This window comes from Hypomesus transpacificus, unplaced genomic scaffold (assembly GCF_021917145.1).
Source record: "Hypomesus transpacificus isolate Combined female unplaced genomic scaffold, fHypTra1 scaffold_262, whole genome shotgun sequence".
In the NCBI taxonomy this organism is placed as follows: Eukaryota; Metazoa; Chordata; class Actinopteri; order Osmeriformes; family Osmeridae; genus Hypomesus; species Hypomesus transpacificus.
The window spans coordinates 65543-85882 of record NW_025813789.1 but is presented as its reverse complement, the minus strand read 5'-3'; the positions used below and the strand labels follow the sequence as shown (position 1 = coordinate 85882).

General features: G+C 43.9%; 1 protein-coding gene across 2 annotated transcripts in view; it reads left to right on the top strand.

Moving 5' to 3' along the window:
* The window catches only part of LOC124462905 (ras-related protein Rab-40C), a 78745-nt gene that overhangs the window by 36646 nt on the left and 21759 nt on the right, over positions 1-20340 (top strand). For both annotated transcript variants that reach the window (XM_047014610.1, XM_047014611.1), the window contains exon 3: positions 2020-2080. In XM_047014610.1, coding sequence (XP_046870566.1) covers positions 2020-2080 — 61 coding nt within the window. The remainder of the gene's footprint in view (positions 1-2019; positions 2081-20340) is intronic.

Here is a 20340-nt window from a genome sequence, read left to right as displayed (position 1 = left end):
GTCTGACAAAGAAATACATCATTATGTACCATATTAAATTGCATAGCATCATATTCTTTTGCATCGCATCTCATTGAATCACATCTTGTCAAATCGCACTGCATCGCAATAGGGGTGAATCGTATAGTATCGCGTTAGTAGTTGCTTTTATGTATCTTTAATGTATCGGATAGTTGGCAGTGCTTCGAGATGGGTATTGCATCGTCCTCAGTGATGGAGATGCACATCCCTACTGAGAAGGGGAAAAAAGGAGTTTAATATGTGACTAAAACTAGAATAAAATGTAACTAAGAAGGATTAAAATGAATAAATGTGACTAAAACTAATAAGCATTTTCGTCCAACTAAATCAAAAATAGCTGCCAAAATTAACACTGTAGTCGAGGTACCATCTGACTTTCCAGAGCTTGTCAGAGCGGTTCACATCATTGCTGTTGTTGTCTTGCAAGTGGAGGTACCTGAAAATTCACATAGCAAGATGGATGGTGAATGAAACATTATTTTGTTGTTAAATTATTTGTGTCATTGGTATTGTTGTTATTATTAGCCTACCTCCAGATGATGGAAAATATGTCCCTTGACATGGCTTGGGGGATGGTCGTCTGAAAAAGCCACTTTTTCTGACGCCAGATATCTCTCCGTGCTGGCAGATCAAAGATGCCCGTGGCAAGACACAGTCCTATGAAGGTCTTCATTTCTGTAACTGTCACCGGTAGCCACATGCTGTTTGATGGCGTTGCAGTCTGCGTTTGTTCAGCATACACATTTGTTTGTGTTACAAGTCGCATCCACATGTCATCCGTGAAAACACAGGAGAATACCTGTATTGGTGTAACACCGTCTAGAAGCTCCATCTTGACGCCTGGTTTGCGATTAAACGGGATCTTCTCACGTGAGTGAAAGTTGTCGGTCTTCCATTCTTCTTGGAAGCCAAGGAAATTGTGCCTATCCTCCTCTCCCTCTCGAAACATTGCTAGGATCCACTGTTCTCTATCTACGTGATCGGCTGGTACTTCTAATTCATCTAGTATGTCATTTAGATCTGGTCCTGTGTCATCCTCTCTAATTTCATTAAAATCCGAATTATTTACCTCATCAATATCACTTCCTTCACTTGAGTCAGCCATGACGGATAGCCAGCACGGTGTTTAAAAAACCAAAACATACTCCTCGTGTACTCGGCTTCTTTCGACCAATCACAAAGCATTTTATTAGTCAAATGTTTATGTGTAAAAAAAAATCCCTAAGCGTCTCTGTCACTCACCCCAATAATATTATAGCCAATCACAGTGCATATAATTGGCAACGTGGCTTGAAAAAGACGACACCGCTCAAAGTAACACAGACGCGTTTGCCGGCTTTAATGGTAACTACGCATAGATGCTCGATCCGGTCTTAAAGGTAAACACGCACAAATGCGTTATCCGGTCTGAATGGTACAAGGATTCCCATGGCAGTACCAGGTTGTAGGCCTGTATCCAAAGGTCTTGATGGAGATCGGTCCACCTTTATTGGTGAAGAATGGTATATCACTTATAGTGTGTTGAAAGACTTAAACCTAACACCTGTGTGATGTGTGAATGAAAACCACAGAACAACTCTTAACTGCTAAGTGGCCATGTGAAGATGTGTCATGACAAGCCCTAGCCACAAATCAGATGAAATAGATGTGTCAGTGCTTTAAATAAAAACACTGTGGTGAAGAATAGATCAGTGTGCGTGAAGCCAAACTTTTGATGATCAAGAAACTGCCTCTGTCACAATAAGAACAGTCAACAGAGCTGGGACACACCACACTCACATACACGAGAGGCCTGTTTATAGACGTGTGGTTGACGAAGTCTGAGTTGAAGACAAATAATAGGTTGCAATTGTCTTTGTGGAATAGATGGCAACATGCAGTTAGTTTTTTTTTCTCAGTTAGTTAGTTTATTAGTTTATTTCCAGAAGTGTTCCTTTGAACCAAATCAGGGTCCTTGAACTCAGTGTTTCCCCTTCCTCATTCTTTCTCACCACCTAGGAATTGACTACAAGACCACCACCATTCTACTAGATGGGAGGAGAGTGAAGCTGGAGCTGTGGTGAGTATGGCGTCGGTACTACCCTATTTCTTCTCCAGAGTCAGAAAAGGGAAATTGCACACATTTAAAAGACGTCATGCCTAATAGAGGGCCTCCATCACTTTTAGCTAATTGCCCAATGCACCCGGTATCTGACTGCCGCATTGACCAATCAGCAGTATTTCAATTAAATGTATTGAAAATAAGCATTTAATTACTTTTTAGTATTTTGTTGGACAAAAAATAGCCTAATCAAATGTGATTTACAAAGTACTTTGAGATTGTATTTTGTGTATTTAAAGTACATAATCAAATATTAACATTTTATTTTAATATAAGACAAAAACTGTCTTAATAGGACTACTAAATATAGCCAATAACCGTTTTTGGCTAGATTCAAGTAAATCACATGACACATCCTGTTGGGTTCAGCACGCTCATATACTCTTTGTTTTCCTCATGACTGACCAGTATAAAAACTAGGCACCAAGCAGCTGCTTTGGTGCCACATGCCTAAAATAGTGTGCCAAAAGGAAGAAGTTTGCCGACCTACCGTCTTTCCAACTCCTTACAGAAGCATTTGTGCGAGTGCAAAAAACTGATGTGGGCTGTGAGCTGATACAGTGACAGGTCCACCGTTTTATCCAATGTTAGATAACCAATTAAAATTCATCTTTAGATTCTTAACTTTAATGCAGATTTTAGATTTAAAATTAGCCATCAATCACTCTCTTTGCGAGACACCTGAGTCTAGATGACGTTACCCATGCAGTTGAATAATCACTCACAGACCCTCCCCCTTCACACACGTTGGCCAACTCTGGCAGACTCGCTCCCTCCTAGTTTTTCAACATGAGGAGAAAAATAAATTAAGTCAAATTTGCAGGTCGCACATGTGCAAAAATTGTCATATCGTGTTAAGGGAGATAAGCATACTTAGCTTGGCTGCCAGCCCAACTTCTCCCCACCCCAAAAAAATTTGTTTGGGAAATTGGGTCTGGAGGGTCTCGTATTGGGGACAACTACAGAAAACCAGAATCGGGACGGACCAATGAAATTGCCAGGGCGGGCTTTATACGATGATGGACAGATGATCAACAACGTCACGAAAGAGCGCTTGGGTTGAATTCGTTTTCAACAAACAACATATTACGTTGCTATGATTGGTTGTAGGTCTATCCAATTGAGCGAAGAGGCATTTGTTTTACGAGTTCGGTTGAAACACGCCCCGTAGTCACAGCCCAAAGGAGAGTTTTCAGACTCATATTCTGACTAGAATTATGAGTATGACAACGTCAGGCTAAAGCATACTAAGAATACTAACAAATCCAATAGGTTTCCTTCTGACGGAGTAATCCTAATGATCTGTAACACAGACAACTTTGGGCGTTGTTTATTTGCATATCAGGATAGGATGTTTTGGTTATATTGCACAGCCCTGCTGTGAACTAAAACTGAAACAGCACATTATCAGTAGTGCATTTAAAATTGGGGAAAATTCGCAGAACTTTGTTGCAGGTCAATTTAAGATGTGCGCCCCCTAAATATTCTGCCTGTGCCCCTAAAATGTTGAGTTATAAGAGCAATTCTTATGTCCCATTTTATGTGGGGAGCGGCAACAATAATTTACAATGGTAGATTGCAAATAAGCTATGTTTTATAAAGCAGATAAACACATTTTTGCAACACATGTATTCAGACATGGGTCAAACAAATCATAAGCCGATAAAATCACCAATGAAAATTTACAATATGTGTGTAAGGCAAATTAGTGGATACTCAAACTATAGTTTGCGATCAGTAGGTCCATTGAAAGAGCTATTGTAATGGTCTCATAAACATTCAAGGGTCTGATAGATCCAGTTATCCTGGAAAACTGTAATTTTCTTCCTTTATTGATTGATTTATTCTCATTGCCAAACGTTTCCTGTACAGTGAAAATTTGGGAAAACCTAGAAAAATCTTTTCACCAACCATAGGTCCCATTGACTTGAAACTCAGTAGAAGTGAAGGATTGTGTAGCAATAAAGAAGAAAATACAAAATGGCCAACATATTGTTGGTGAATATACACCTGTCGCACATATTTCATGTGTCCATAAATCAATGCCACATTGACCTAAGGACTTGATCTGTTCCTTCCAGGAGGAGGACATTACAAAATGTTACCATGTGCTAAAGCAACTTCATATCTTCAAAACAATTAAAGGGAATTATGTATTTTTGCTAATGCAAAAATAATGTGTTACACATACTCTCGTCATAAACTGATAAATCAGAAGTTCAAATGAACACTGACAATGTTTAATAACAACAACAAAACATTGATTAAAAGTAGATTATTTGTAATCATTTGAAATATGCATGTTCAGCTAAATGCTAAGGCAATCTGCTAATGGCAGTCTGCCCCTCTTCCCTTACGCACTCGTGCTCCAATCACAAGTTCAAAATATAACTGCAAGCATCGATGCAGGTTCCTCCGCATGATGGGAAATATTATAAAAATGTACATTGTAGAAGATCGAGAGTTGGACAACAAGAGAGCAAAACTACTTCATGTCTGGCCAACAACAATAGGCTGAATGGGGATTTGAACTCATGAGCATAAGGTTACAAGTCAGTCTCTTTATCCTCTCTGCTACATACCAACTGTTGAGATTTTATGAATAGAAACGGATAAAGGACAAAGCTTAAGAAAGGGTTGACATTTCAAGGTAAGATTGCATGAAATTGTGCATGGTATATCAGAATGATGTCCCCTTGAAGCCAATAAGGTTTGAATTAAACCAAACCATTGACAAAAATATATTGAGGCAATGTGGACATTTACATAAATACTAGTGCTGTCAGTTTAACGCGTTATTAACGGCGTTAACGCAAACCCAAATTAACGGCGGCAATTTTTTTATCGCGCGATTAACGCTCTTTTTGACCTAGAAAACTTTGTAGTTTTTTTTCACATTCTGTTGCAACAACCACTGACGTTAGAAAAACTACAATACCACACCGGATCTAGCTAGACCGGAAACAAAACAACAGGCACGCCACACCCACTTGTTTGGGCTTGCGAGCCGGCTAAACAGTCGTAGCAAAGCCCGTTTACGGATATTAGACATTCTCTGGTAGTAGGCTAACGTTATGTTTTGAGTTGATTGCCAGCGCCAGACGCCGAAATGGATGCCAATAAGATTCTGAATGGAAAGTTTACTTTTGAAAGGTTGCCAAATGGTTCCATTGACAAGACCAAAGTGATCAGTGTGTTCTGTCGTTGTGAACTGAGCCGGAGGGAATGAGCTATCATCGCAGCACATCGTGGAGTCGAAAATATAATTTTGATGGCACACAGCCAAGCACACAGCTGATGCGAATTCTCCGCCTGCTCGTCAAAGCCAGGCGATTGCAATGTTGTTTTCAATTTAAAAAAAAACATTAGCACGAAGCAATCCGAACCACTTTTCCATGTCGATAAGAGCATTACAATTTGAAAAAAGAATGGATGAAAAAGAAATAAAGGGACATTTAAAATAGATACAAATGTGCGATTAATTGAGATTAATCGCGAGTTAACTATGACATTAATGCGATTAATCACGATTAAATATTTTAATCGTTTGACAGCTCTAATAAATACACCCCTTTCAGATATTTTGTATTGCATTTCTTGTTCCATTTAATTTTATAAAGACACATCTGCCCGCACACTATCCCCATCCATGCTGTTTCCCGCAAGTCACACCAAAGTAGAAATGCCACATGTCGTCCAAAAATTGCCCCCCACATTTAAAACATTAACTGCAACACTGCTTGCAGATTTTCTCAAAGATGGCTTGAAAACCACATAGACTTCAGTCAATTCACAATCAGGAACAGCCTCGTTGGCAACTAGGCTAGGGCACAAACCATGTTCAACTCCATGCGCATATGGCATTTGATAGTAATGTGGCCGAATCTCTGTTCCTGTTAAACTACACAACATGCACACTCAGGGTGACCAACAAGATCATATTAACTAACAAACAGTAACATTACAAACAGGTAACTGAACGAACACAACAACTGAAATCCCTCGCATGGCTGTTGCAACCGAACAATTTTCCACAAGTCTTTGCGTTTTTTGACATGCCGCACTGCATGCTGGGTACCCAAGAGCGCTTACGCTGATTACCAAGCTGTGCTCCGACTGCGTGATATGACGAGATGCTAGTGACGCGCTAAGTTCTCTGAGTCTCCTGCATTAACAAGTTCTGCCCGATTAGCAATTTTTAGCTATTTTTACTAATATTTTGTTAGCGATTGAATGGTAACACAAGCTAGCTAAAAACAATGTTAGTTAGCTGTGCTAAACTAGTTTTCATAGCAACAGAAATCAACAAAAGATTACATCCAAGATAACAATTTCGCCAAATCTGACTGCAGCTTTGTATACCATATGTACTGTGTTATGGTTGTTTGAGTTAAACAACTTGCTAAATGAATTAAATGTCAAATCCAACCATAAATGTATAAAAGACAGAGTTCCAATCAAATCTAAATTAAACTCACGTGCACCAACTCAGAGAACTGAGTTTCAACATCCATTTACACATTTAATCTCTCTTTTTTACTCTACTCTCTCACTCTTAAGGCATGACTATGATTAACTTAATATCTGCACCTCTCTGTCACCAACCGTCTCTGGAATGGGGGGTGGGGGCTTCACAGGGTGTCTACAAGTATAAACAAGTTAAATTTAAGACTTTTTAAGACCTTTCAATACCACTTCCAAATGACATTTAAGACCAAACTTAAGATGGAAATACAAATCAAAAGTGGAAATATACAGTAATCTTTCCAGGTAAACACTGATATCTGTTCAATATGAACAGTATGGTAGAGTGACAATGATCGTTTGAGTTTAAGAAAATTGACTGAATGTGTGTAATGTGAAAGGATAACACACAAATTTAGGTCAGGGTATCCGCGGGGTCTTAAAAAGTATTAAAAGTTGATAAATAGTTTAAGGGAAAATGAAAGCCCTTAAAAGGTATTAAAAAGTCTTTATCCCGATTTTATGAGGTATTAAATTTTTTTCACGCTTTGTCCAAAGAGTTTGATTCCAAAAAGTATGCATGCATATATTTATTTTCCTCCCCATGACTATTATAAACAACGAAGTGCTCGGTCAGTGAGTCACGTATTTTGCGAAATGCACGTGATGTGTCGCCCTCCACATGTCGCAAAACAGACTCCGAAATGGGGAAATGTACATTAGCTGACTCCTGGTTGGAGAAGGATGAGTTTATACAATGGCTGAAGCCTGTCCCTTAAAACAGGCTTAGCCTACTGTACATATTGTAAAAAGAAGATTAGCGTAGCTTCGATAGGCATCAACGCTGTCAAGGCCGTCGTTGGCCGCAGAGAGCAGCCGCAACTGTCCATTGCCAGTTTTTGTGCTCCACCAACGACACCACTACCCAACACGACAGCTGAACTTGTCAAAACCGCTACGACAGCGACCTCTGCCCCATCGTCTGCCGACATCAGGGTGGCTATGGGTGACACATCAACGATGCGCGCGAAGGTTATCTGGGGCCTGTTCCATAAAGGCCCGGTCAAAAAAGCTAGACTTAAAGTCGTAAACCAGACTTGAATAAGTTTAATTACTCAAGCGGGGCTAAAGCGGTTCCATAAAGGCCAATTTCAGCTCACGCAGTCCTACTAATTCAAGTCAGATTTAAGTAGTCAAGCTAATTGCGCATGCACCCTATTCTTAAGCAGCCCGAGAGGTAAAACATGGATAATACAATCCACCATGGCAAAAGCAATGCACACGGCCACGTGACTTCTTCCAGAAAGAATGTTCCCTTTAAATCGTGTACAATTACAGCTCCCTCATCCACCCCTTCAATCAAAATAAAATGAAATGCCATGATTGACGTTGTGAACGATAGGCTAAGGACCTTTTTAGACCTTTACTTTGTTGATTAAAAAACACCCTGTAAACTCATCAAAATGGACATTGTTGTTCAAAATAAATAGCCTACTATTAATCAATACATTATCCAGTACATGGTTTTTGTGTCGGGGAAACGTAGGGTGGATCGTTCGTTTTGCAATTGTAGGCTACTTTTAACAATTATATTGCTATGATAATTATAGTCGGATAATTTAGATTGAGATATTGCTATGATAATTATACTCTGATCATTTAGATTGAGATATAGGCCTATGCCTGATGCCTAAACATTTGAAATCACAAACTAACATCCATACATTTAACGGCTATGGTGTGTAGCCTATCAAAGCATTGTTCATCATTGTTTAATGCATTAGACTAAATGTAGCTATATGCTATTTAAGTAGATTTTATATCAATGTTGAACATATTGAACTGATGAGAATAAGAAAATGAGAATATACGTCGTAAATCATAGTTTTCCCGATAGGGTCAGTGGTACAAGAACGTCTGGTTAAGCACCAAGTCACGCTAAGCCTGACAGTTCTAGTTCAAGTCTTTTATTTGTCAGGTGCACAGAACAACACAAGGTTAGACTGGGCACTGAAATTCCTAAGATAAGACAACGCAAGCACCTGGCATAACATAACATATAAGTACACAGAACAAATTTACATCTATGCTGAGCTTAGATAAGTGAAACTTCCTAAATATACAGATAGCAATAAATAAACAACTATACTAACCCTAACACTAAAACTTCCTAAATTACAGATAAAAATAAATAGTACGCTATACTAACCCTAATGCACAAAAAAACAGTTTCAACCCTATAACCTATTCTAACCTAAGTGGAGTACAGTGCAATAGTGCAAATTTGCAGATCAGTGACTGTCAATGACCAAACAGGAGCCTGGTGGCGAGGTACAGTAGTGCAATGTAACTGAAAGAGCAACCAGTAGCTGAAAGTGACAGTGTATAAGTGACTAGTGTGCAGTAAAACAAAGTCCATATCAGTGTCCATTGAGAAGCCTGATGACCCTTGGGTAGAAACTGTTGTCCAGTCTGCGTGTGCGCGACCGGATATTGCGGTAACGCCTGCCAGAAGGCAACGGGGTAAAGAGACTGAAGGATGGGTGGGAACAGTCTCTTAGAATCCTGCTGCCTTTCCTTAGGCAACGTGTGTGGTAGGTATCCTGTAGGGCTGGGAGCTTCCTGCCGATGATGAACTCAGCAGAACGGACCACACTTCGTAGGGCCTTGCGCTCCCGGTCTGTGCAGCTCCCATACCACACTGTGATACAACCAGTCAGAATGCTCTCTATAGTGCATCTGTAAAAGTTACTGAGGATGACTGAGTCCATACCAAACTTCTTCAGTCTCCTCAGGAAGAAGAGGTGCTTACGGGCCGCTTTGACCACCTTGTCCGTGTGAACAGACCAGGTGAGGTCATTGCTGATGTTCACCCCGAGGAACTTGAAGCAGCTGACCTTCTCCACTTCCGATCCATTGATGAGTAGGGGTGCATGCTCCTCCTCCTGCCGCCTCATATAGTACACAATCATCTCCTTGGTCTTGCTGATGTTAAGAGAGAGGTTGTTGTCCTGACACCATGATGTCAGGGTGTCAACCTCCTCTCTGTAGGCTGACTCGTCACTGTCAGAGATGAGGCCCATGATGGTTGTGTCGTCAGCTACGAGGAGGTTGGAGCTGTGCGTTGCCGCACAGTCGTGGGTGAACATGGAGAACAGGAGAGGGCTGAGCACACAGCCCTGGGGGGTGCCTGTGTTGGTGATCAGTACAGATGAGGTGCGGTCACCGATTCTCACCACCTGTGGCCTCCCCGTCAGGAAGTGGAAGATCCACTTGCAGAGGGAAGTGCCTAGTCCCAGGTCGACTAGCTTGGAGACCAGTCTGGAGGGGATGATGGTGTTGAATGCAGAGCTGTAGTCAATGAACAGCATCCTCACATATGTATTCCCCTTGTCCAGGTGGGAGAGAGCGGTGTGCATAGTCAGAGCGATGGCATCGTCTGTAGACCTGTTGGACCGGTATGCAAACTGCATAGGGTCCAGTGTGGGGGGTAGCGAGGAGCAGATTAATGATTTAACTAGCCGCTCAGTTAGTCTGACCCTGACCAGACTAGTTTCGCAGCCTAAATTGCCATAGTAACCGAGTTCAAACTACGTTGAGGTAGCTTTATGAAACCGAATGAACTAGAAATTAGTCCGACTAACTGACGTAAGTCTGGCTTATTCGGTAAACTCGCTTTATTGAACAGGCCTCTGGTGTCTTAATACCGCTCACTGAACTCAAACATTCAAAATAGTGCTGTCAAACGATTAAAATATTTAATCGCGATTAATCGCATTAATGTCATAGTTAACTCGCGATTAATCAATTAATCGCACATTTTTATCTATTCTAAATGTCCCTTGATTTCTTTTTGTCCCATTCTTTTTTCAAATTTTAAAGCTCTTATCAACATGGAAAAGTGGTTCGGATTGCTTCGTGCACATTTTTTTTTTTTGAAAACAACATTGTAATCGCCTGGTTTTGATGAGGGGGAGGAGAATTCGCATGAATCGCATCAGCTGTGTGCTTGGCCATCAAGTGGTATTTCAGACTGGACGTGCTGCGATGATAACTCAACGTTTACAACGACAAAACACACAGATCACTTTGGTCTTGTCAATGGAACCATTTGGCAACTTTTTTAAAGTAAACTTTCCATTCAGAATCTTATTGGCATCCATTTCGGCGTCTCGCACTCGCCATCCACTCAAAACGTAACGTTAGCCTAATACCAGAGAATGTCTAATATCCGTAAACGGGCTCTGCTACTACTCTTTAGCCGGCTCGCAAGCCAAACAAGTGTATGTGGCGTGCCTGTTGTTTTATTTCCGGTCTAGCTAGATCCGGTGTGGTGTTGTAGTCTTTCTAACGTCGGTAATTGTTGCAACAGCATGTGAAAAAAACTACAAAGTTTGCTAGGCCAAAAAGAGCGTTAATCGCTCGATAAAAAAATTGACGCCGTTAATTTGGGTTTGCGTTAACGCCGTTAATAACGCGTTAAACTGACAGCACTAATTCAAATATTTCTATAAACCTTGCCTTTTATTCTTTAATTTATTATTTTGAGCTTTGTTTCTTCCAAGCTTATCTGAGTTATGTTGTATGGTTGTGCTATATAGATTTATTTGCAAACTACAACTGTTTATTAAGTTTAAGGTTTGTTGCAGATTAGAACTTGAAGTGGCGATGAGGTCTTAAAATATTTTTGAGATGGTCTTCAAAAAGTCTTAAAAAGGTATTGAAATCAACTTCAGGATTCCTGCATATACCCTGTAGGTGCTGGCCTAAATTATATTTATTATTACACTATGGTGGAAATGGTGGAGCCGAAACTAGCAATTCCATGAATCCCATGGCAACGAGGGCAAATGTGGAGATGTACTGATGTAGAGCACAAATCATCCAAGAAGGAGTAATTTTCTTGAGTGTTTTTTATTCAGATGAATAATCATTGGTCAAATGTCTATCACTTGAACTGGTTTCATCACTTAAGACACTCAAAGTTGGCAGCTTGGCATGCTAAACATTTAGACTTTAATCAAGGTAAAAAAAAATGGTTTGTCCTTTATCATCAATGTCCTCAAAAAAGCAGTCTGCAGAGCCAGAAGACACAGTAGTTTGTGGGTTGAATGTCTGTCTCTGGAGGGCTAGCAGGCAGGGGCAGGCCAGCTGAATGAAGCTGTCTTGGGTCAGGGCTGAAGAGAAGCTGTCCAGCTAGAGAGGGGAAGTCCAGCAAGGGGTCTGTGTTTCTCTCAGCATCTGTAGCATCCTCCGTTACACTCAGCATCCTCTGTTGTTGCTCTCAGCATGCTCTGTTGCACTCTGTTGAGCAGGCCTCTGCATGACCCTCCAGACCTGTAAAAGTGAAAAAAAGGGTCCATGTTAGTAGTTTTGATTCCAGAATCTGACAAGATTATTTAGCTCTAAACTGGTCAATATATACACACATCTGACCAAAGACCAGCTCGACCTTTGCCTGTAAACAGTGATTCTGACTATCAGAGACCTTTAAGAAGTTTGACCTAGTGAAATTGGCAAAACCAGCCTGGCTGCCGTAGGTTGCTTTCTCAGGCAAATGACGAATGAAACAGGCTTGCTTTGAAAAATCCTATATACTGACTATCTTCAGCAGGCTCTTGTCTACAAAAAGCAGTCCTCCCTGATGTTTTTGGAGTAGAATTGACCTATCGCTAAGCCCCGGCCCCTTAGCAACCCCCGGCCCCTTAGCAACAATAACTATCGCAGCTGACTATAGTTTCAGCCGTCAAAAGGGACTTCATTATGCAATGAATGGAGGGATACGTACATAATTTAAAGTAGATATGGTGGATGACAAACTTAAATTAGAGGCGAGAATTTACAGATCTCAATGCAAGAGGGAGAAGCTGAATCGTGAATGACTGAATCGTCATTCACGATTCAGGATAACAACATCCAAGAGTCTTGGCAAATCGTATCCTGAATCGTGGATATCCAATGCTTGGCAATACCAGCATTGTTGATGCACCGCAGGGTTAGATTAGCTACATTAATTTACCTTCAGTTAATTTGAACTAATCTGGATTGGCGCTGAGATGTAAACCTACGTTTATTAGTTTATTTACTAGCATTACCCTGTCCTTGAGAGGGCAGTGTCCTAGCTTTCTAGCTAGTGAAGTGCTATCCAAACGTTATACGTAGCTAATAACGTTAACGTTAGATAGTTTTAACTAGAGATACCTTGTTTAAACCTAGCATAACATCAGTGGTGAAAGTAAGCCGGTACTGTCAATGATAATAATGTGATGATATCCTTGTTTATCTTTGTTACGTTGAGTTGACTGTGTGGTCTGCCACACAGCTTTATTCACCGGAGACATTTGGCCCTGTCTTGTTTTGGTCTGGGAAATGGGATAAAATATAGGCTACCCCATTGCCCATCCTCTCATGTGTAGTGAGGTCAGCAAGACCACACAGAGCCAACATCTTGTCACACCTGAAGAGTGATTCAATCACATCAGACAAACCTAATCAGCCCTTGTGACACCCTCAGTATGCTGATTACCCACCAAACGCCGATGCAAAGGAACCATAGACTTGGGGGGGGGGGGGGGGGGGGGACCTCTCCAATCTCAGCCCTCCTGCTAGCTTGCAAGCTTCAAAGGGCCTGCTTGAGACAACACTTCTCCAGCAACCATTTGCTATCCGTTTTGGCGGCAGTTGAACAAAGAACATACCTTAATCAGAATTTTTGAGGAAAGTTCTTCAGACTTCACCTTTACCACGAGAGTACAAGGTGGAGAATTATGAGAGGGATATTTGTGTAATGTTTGTTACTTTGTTTTAATGTTGTGTTCACTGAAATCTTGATTCTAGTAACTACTCCTTCCTGAAAGATAACCATGTCATTCTTGGTATCTACACAAAGCTCTCATAATAAAACAATCATTCAACTATATTTTGTAACTGTACCAAGATGTCCAGAACAATATTTGAATGATCTTTTGAGCCAGCCAGAGACCAGATCACACCTTTGGTAGGTGTGAAGGCAGGAGGGGGGGAGTTGATAACCCAGCTTCCCCCAATCAACGTCTGACCCCAACAGGTCCTCCCTCGAACTCTGAACTGTATAATGTCTAAGATGACCATCAATCTCTAACTCCAGCGAAACCAACCATGGCATGAACGCCATAGGGATTGGCGTTCCAAAGGACGTCCCGAAGCTTCTCCTGAGATTCAACTCTATAGTGATCGCGACACTATCTGGACGTTTCAACAGAAGAACCAAAAACGCAATTATCATTGCGACTTGACTGAGATCCCGCAGACTCAGCCACGTGACCCGGCAGCGCAGCCGCGCTTTCACTTCCGATTCTTCAAATGGACCTTTGGCACAAACTGCCCTCAACCTCATTGATCAACCCCTGATCAAACGTAACGTAGAAAGACCGAGTCGGGAAATGAACAAATCGTTAGTTTCCTCTAGCTACCAGTACAGAACCTATGCAGGTCACGTGGAAAATTATCCAAAGACTCCTACCCGAAGACCGAGTCGGTAAATGAACAAATAATTTCTGTTTACTTGGACGAGCCTATGCAACAGTCCCGATGCGCGGCCACGAGAAAATGAAAAAATCACTCTTTGAGAGGACTCTTTACTCCCGAGTCCTTGTAAGGATTCGTTCACGATCGACACATCACTATTACACACTGCCAGTGAGCGAGCCGAGTCTGACTCTGAGGCTAACGTCAAAACAATTTACAGTATCACGGGACGCAGTCTCACTCCACTTGCAAGTTTTGCACAAATCACAAAAAAACATATGGCAAAAAGCACAATTCCCACATCTCTTGAAGGCTGCTCTGCTCGTCTTTTTGGGTGTAGAGCAAACTGTAAAATGGTGAACTTATGAACATGACACGACCAAAGCATGGCTGCCGCCTAAGCCTATATGCGGTCTCCCTTGTGCCTGCACTCACTCCAATTACAAAGACTTTCACGACCCAAATCACAATTCTGAGCCTACAGGTCTGTGGGGAATCACTTGTTCTCCTAAAAGCTGCCCTCCTCTACCTTTTTTGATGAAGAATTCGCTGAGATGCTAAATGATTCACAGTAATTATAAACACAGAGGGAAAAAGCTCGCTACTTTTCGAGTTCGCTTTTCCTTCACTTCAAACTCAAGATCTAAAGGTCTCAAAGTGCTCAAACCTTCACCATAATTCAAGAGTTGTGTACTTTCACGAACTCAATCATTGATTCTAGCTTAAAATGTGTGAAAATAGGACTTACCGAACGTGGCTGCCTCCAACACGGCTATCAGGCGATTCCAGTTGAAAACAACAATGGCCGCCGAAATTTTTTTATATTCGTAACGGCGAGCTGCGATTGGAAGCCAAATGAAACAGGAGCTAAAGACCAAGGGTGGGGGCTTGGTCAGCACACCATTTCCAGAAAGGATGTGTGTGCGTCTCGCCAAGCCCGCGCGTGTGTCAAGTAGGTTGACCACCAGCACTCTGCGCTGTATCGTATCGCACAGCATATTCAATATGCAATGTGCGGGACAAGGGGTAAAAATGCTGTGCGATACAACGCAAAGCGGGACAGGTGGTCACCCTAGTGTCAAGGAGCAGGATGAGTCTGTGAGAATTTGGAGCGCGCGCTGTGGAGCAATTCAATTGAATTCAATCATATATATAGACATACCAAGGTGAAATTGTTTAAGGTACTTCAAAGTGATGTCGTCTTGAACCCTATTTGGTTTGAAAAACAGTCAAAATTATATTTGATTTATTGACACAAAGATATTGAGGCAATGTGGACATTTACATAAATACACCCCTTTCAGCCAATTTGTATTCCATTTCTTATTCAATTGACCCTTTATAAAAAACGTATTCTACACATCTGTAACAAATTTCAAGTCGATTGGAACTATGGTTCATGAGGAGAAGATTTTTGAAGTTTGTACCAAATGTTGACAGTACAGCCAAATCTATCATGGTGGACCTTATGGGTCCTTGAGGCCTTTTTGTTCCCCATGAGAAATAAAGCATGTATACCAATTTTCAGGAATTTTGCACTAATGGGGTGCTGGGGAAATCACCTAAGTAAGACTTTATTTATATAGTACTTTTCATACAAGAATTGCAGCTCAAAGTGCTTTACATAAAATCAACGAAAAACAATAATACAAGTGTTGATCTAACTAGCCGCACTCTATCTGCGGTCTCTCGAATACGTCTTAGATCCGAGCTGCCACTTGCAGTTTTTAATACACAAACATGACGAGGGGGTAGACAGGACGGGAAGAAATTTTAAGCATAACATGAGGCGGGGTGAAAAAAAGGCAACCCTCAGACTATGCTCCTAGAGGAGTACAGTGTGGGAACAGGCAAAAAACACCTCAGCACATAAGCACATACATTGTACAACATTACAGAACCACATGACTTGCAACGGGGAGGGGTATGGACAAGCAGCATCTGGACCTGCAGCCATATAGGCGCTGGTCACAGACCCGCCAGCCACACCGGGGGAACAAGCAGGCGAAGGTGTTGGATGGGGGAAGGGGTGTGTATGAGTGTGCCTGGGTTGGCGCCTTCGCCTAGGCCACAATCAGTCAGATTCTCAGTTTGCAGATAGTATTGCCATGGAGACATCCTTGGTCATGACCCAAGACAGAGACGCAATCCACAGGTGAAAGTTGGTGTAAGAGTAGGCCTGGGTTGTCACCATCGCATAGGCCACAATTAGACAGTTCTCAGTTCGCAGATTGTATTGCCATGGAGACAGCCTTGATCAGGAGCCTGTACTACGAATCAAGATTTGGCGTTAGCGAGGTAACTTCAGGTTCAACCCAGGGTTTTCTGTACTACGACGGTGGATCACTTGTTACCGGGGTAGATCGCCACGGTAACACATGCTGAACGGCTAACCTGGTCGGGAGCAGGATAAGTTGGAGATCAGAGATCAACCGGTATAAAACCCCGCCCATTAACTCATTCTTGACGATAATGTCGTCACCGTTCATAGTAGATCCTGTGTAGCTTGGTGCGCGGATAGTGAGAGGTGCGCTCAGAAGAGCCAGAACATTTAGAGACCAACAAAACCCTTTCGCATTCCCTCATGAGTATCTTTCTGAAAGATATAGATTCTTAACAGAGGGAATTACGTATATTGCCAGCTTCTTGAGCCGTATGTTGCCAATGCGACGCATTGAAGCTGTGCACTCAGTCCCACAGACTAGCGTTTCGTTATTTCGCTATGGGTAGTTTTATAGTGTGGGTGATGCGGAGTGATGAAAAATAGATAGGCTATCCAAAGTGCCCTTTGTAAAAACTTTGGACTCTAATATGTTGACAAAATGGAACAAGGTTATGTATTATGTTCCTCGCGGACATCCGTAGTACAACCCCCGCAATGCATCAAGGGAAATGTATGTATACTGTGTTGTATGCCAGCGAGGGAAGTAAAGAGACAATGAATCCAACTCTGCCTCTACCTGGTCTTATTACGATTACCACGATAGAACGACTGGCGACGAGGATGACGGATGCATGCGTGTTTGTGGTGCAAGGAAGACGTGTTTAGCGCTTGGAAAACTGGAATCGACCGGGACACTAACTTTTCGTGGATACCAACTTTTTGTGGATATCGTTGCTGGCAAGCTACCGAACAGCATTGGCGAGGAGAAGACAGTACCCACGTTTCTTAGCGTGATGGGAGCTAAGACGTTTAATCTGTTGCGCTCTTTGATGCTGCCGGATAAACCCGGTGTCAAGACGTATGATGTGATTGTGCAAACATTGGCAAGGCACTTCTCGCCACAACCATTGACCATAGCGGAACGTTTCCGTTTCCATAAGAGGAATCAGGAGGAGGGGGAGTCTGTGAATATGTTTGTTGCTACCATGAAAAGGCTAGCTGAGCATTGTGAATTTAAAGAGTCACTAAGCGAAGTAATAAGAGACAGACTGGTGTGTGGTCTCAGGAGTGAAGCCATACAGAAGAGATTGCTAACAGAGAAGGCATTGACACTAGACAGAGCAGTGGAAATAAGCGTGTCCATGGAGATGGCAGCTAAAGAGGCCCATCAGCTGAGTTCAATCAGCGTGATTGGGAGGAACGGCCCCCCCGATCTGAATCCGAGTGGTGTTTTGTTGTTGGACTTCTGTGCTAGACACGGCTTGTCCATAACGAATACCATGTTCAAGCATAAAGGTGTCCATATGTGCACCAGGACACCCGAGGTCTCAGTTCGATGATCGACTTTGTAGTCGTGTCGTCGGACTTGGGGCCGCATGTCTTGGACACTCGGGTGAGGAGAGGGGCGGAGCTGTCAACTGATCACCACCTGGTGGTGAGTTGGCTTCGATGGTGGGGGAAGACGCCGGTCAGGCCTGGCAGGCCCAAACGTAATGTGAAGGTCTGCTGGGAACGGCTGGCAGAACCTTCTGTCAGAAGGAGCTTCAACTCCCACCTCCGGGAGAGCTTCGATCATGTCTCGGGGGGAGCCGGGGACATTGAGTCCGAATGGGCCATGTTCCGGGCCTCCATTGTTGAAGCGGCTGACCGGAGCTGCGGCCGCAAGGCGGTCGGTGCATGTCGCGGCGGTAACCCTCGGACCCGGTGGTGGACTCCGGAGGTGAGGGATGCCGTCAAGCTGAAGAAGGAGGCATATCGGACTTTATTGGCAGGACTCCAGAGGCAGCTGATGTGTACCGGCAGGCCAAGCGGAACGCGGCTTTGGCGGTCGCGGAGGCAAAAACCCGGGCATGGGAGGAGTTCGGCGAGGCCATGGAGAATGACTTCCGAACGGCTTCAAAAAGGTTCTGGACCACCATCCGGCGACTCAGGAGGGGGAAGCAGTGCTCTGTCAACACTGTATACGGTGGGGATGGTGAGCTGCTGACCTCAACGGGGGACATCCTGGATCGGTGGAAGGAATACTTCGAAGACCTCCTTAATTCCACCAACAAGCTTTCCGACGTGGAGGCAGAGTCTGGGGACATCGGGGGGGGCCTTTCTATCTCTGGGGCTGAGGTCGCCGAGGTGGTTGAAAAGCTCCGCGGTGGCAGGGCCCCTAGGGTGGATGAGGTCCGCGCGGAGTTCCTTAAGGCTCTGGATGTTGTAGGCCTGTCTTGGTTGACACGACTCTGCAACATCGCGTGGACATCGGGGACAGTGCCTCTGGACTGGCAGACCGGGGTGGTGGTTCCCCTCTTTAAAAAGGGGGACCGGAGGGTGTGCTCCAACTTTAGGGGGATCACACTCCTCAGCCTCCCTGGGAAAGTCTATTCAGGGGTCCTGGAGAGGAGGGTCCGTCGGATTGTTGAACCTCGGATTCAGGAGGAGCAATGTGGTTTTCGTCCTGGCCATGGAACAGTGGACCAGCTCTATACCCTCCGCGGAGTCCTGGAGGGTACATGGGAGTTCGCCCAACCAGTCTACAGATGTTTTGTGGATTTGGAAAAGGCCTTCGACCGTGTCCCTCAGGGGCTCATGTGGGGGGTGCTCTGAGAGTACGGGGTACTGGATTCCCTGATCGGGGCTGTCCGGTCCCTGTACGACCGGTGCCAGAGTTTGGTCCGCATTGCCGGTAGTAAGTCGAACTTGTTTCCGGTGAGGGTTGGACTCCGCCAGGGCTGCCCTATGTCACCGATTCTGTTCATTACCTATATGGACAGAATTTCTCGGCGCAGCCAGGGTGTTGAGGGGGTCCGGTTTGGTGACCTCAGGATCGGGTCGCTGCTTTTTGCAGATGATGTGGTCCTGTTGGATTCATCGGGCCGTGACCTTCAGCTCTCACTGGAGCGGTTCGCAGCCGAATGTGAAGCGGCTGGGATGCGAATCAGCACCTCCAAATTTGAGGCCATGGTAATCGACCGGAAAAGGGTGGAATGCCATCTCCGGGTCGGGGAGGAGATCTTGAACCAAGCGGAGGAGTTCAAGTATCTCGGGGTCTTGTTCACGAGTGAGGGAAGAATGGAGTGTGAGATCGACAGGCGGATCGGTGCGGCGTCCGCAGTGATGCGGGCTCTGCATCAGTCCGTTGTGGTGAAGAAGGAGCTGAGTCGAAAGGCGAAGCTCTCTACTTACCAGTCGATCTATGTTCCTACCTTCACCTATGGTCACGAACTATGGGTAGTGACCGAAAGAACGAGATCGCGAATACAAGCGGCCGAAATGAGCTTTCTCCGCAGGGTGTCCGGGCTCTCCCTTAGAGATAGGGTGAGAAGCTCGGTCATCCGGGAGGGGCTCAAATCAGAACCGCTGCTCCTCCGCGTCGAGAGGAGCCAGCTGAGGTGGCTTGGGCATCTGATTAGGATGCCTCCTGGACGCCTCCCTGGTGAGGTGTTCCAGGCACGTCCCACTGGGAAGAGGCCCCGGGGAAGACCCAGGACACGCTGGAGGAACTATGTCTCTCGGCTGGCCTGGGAATGCCTCGGGGTCCCCCAGGAAGAGCTGGTGGAAGTGGCCGGGGAGAGGGAAGTCTGGGCATCCCTGCTTAGGCTGCTGCCCCCGCGACCCGATTCCCGGACAAGCGGCAGATGACGGACGGACAGACATTGGGAGGAATTTGTAACAAGATACTTAGAAACTGTATGTATTTGTGCCCATCTCTGTTAAAGGGGCGATTGATTGCAAAACCGATTTTACCTTGTCATAGTTGAATAACGACAGTTCGGTGGGTAAAATGAACAAGAACCTCTATCGACATTGACACCTCTATCCTACACATCTCAAAATAAAAAAATTGTCTTTAAAACGCTAGCTTTTCAACAATGCC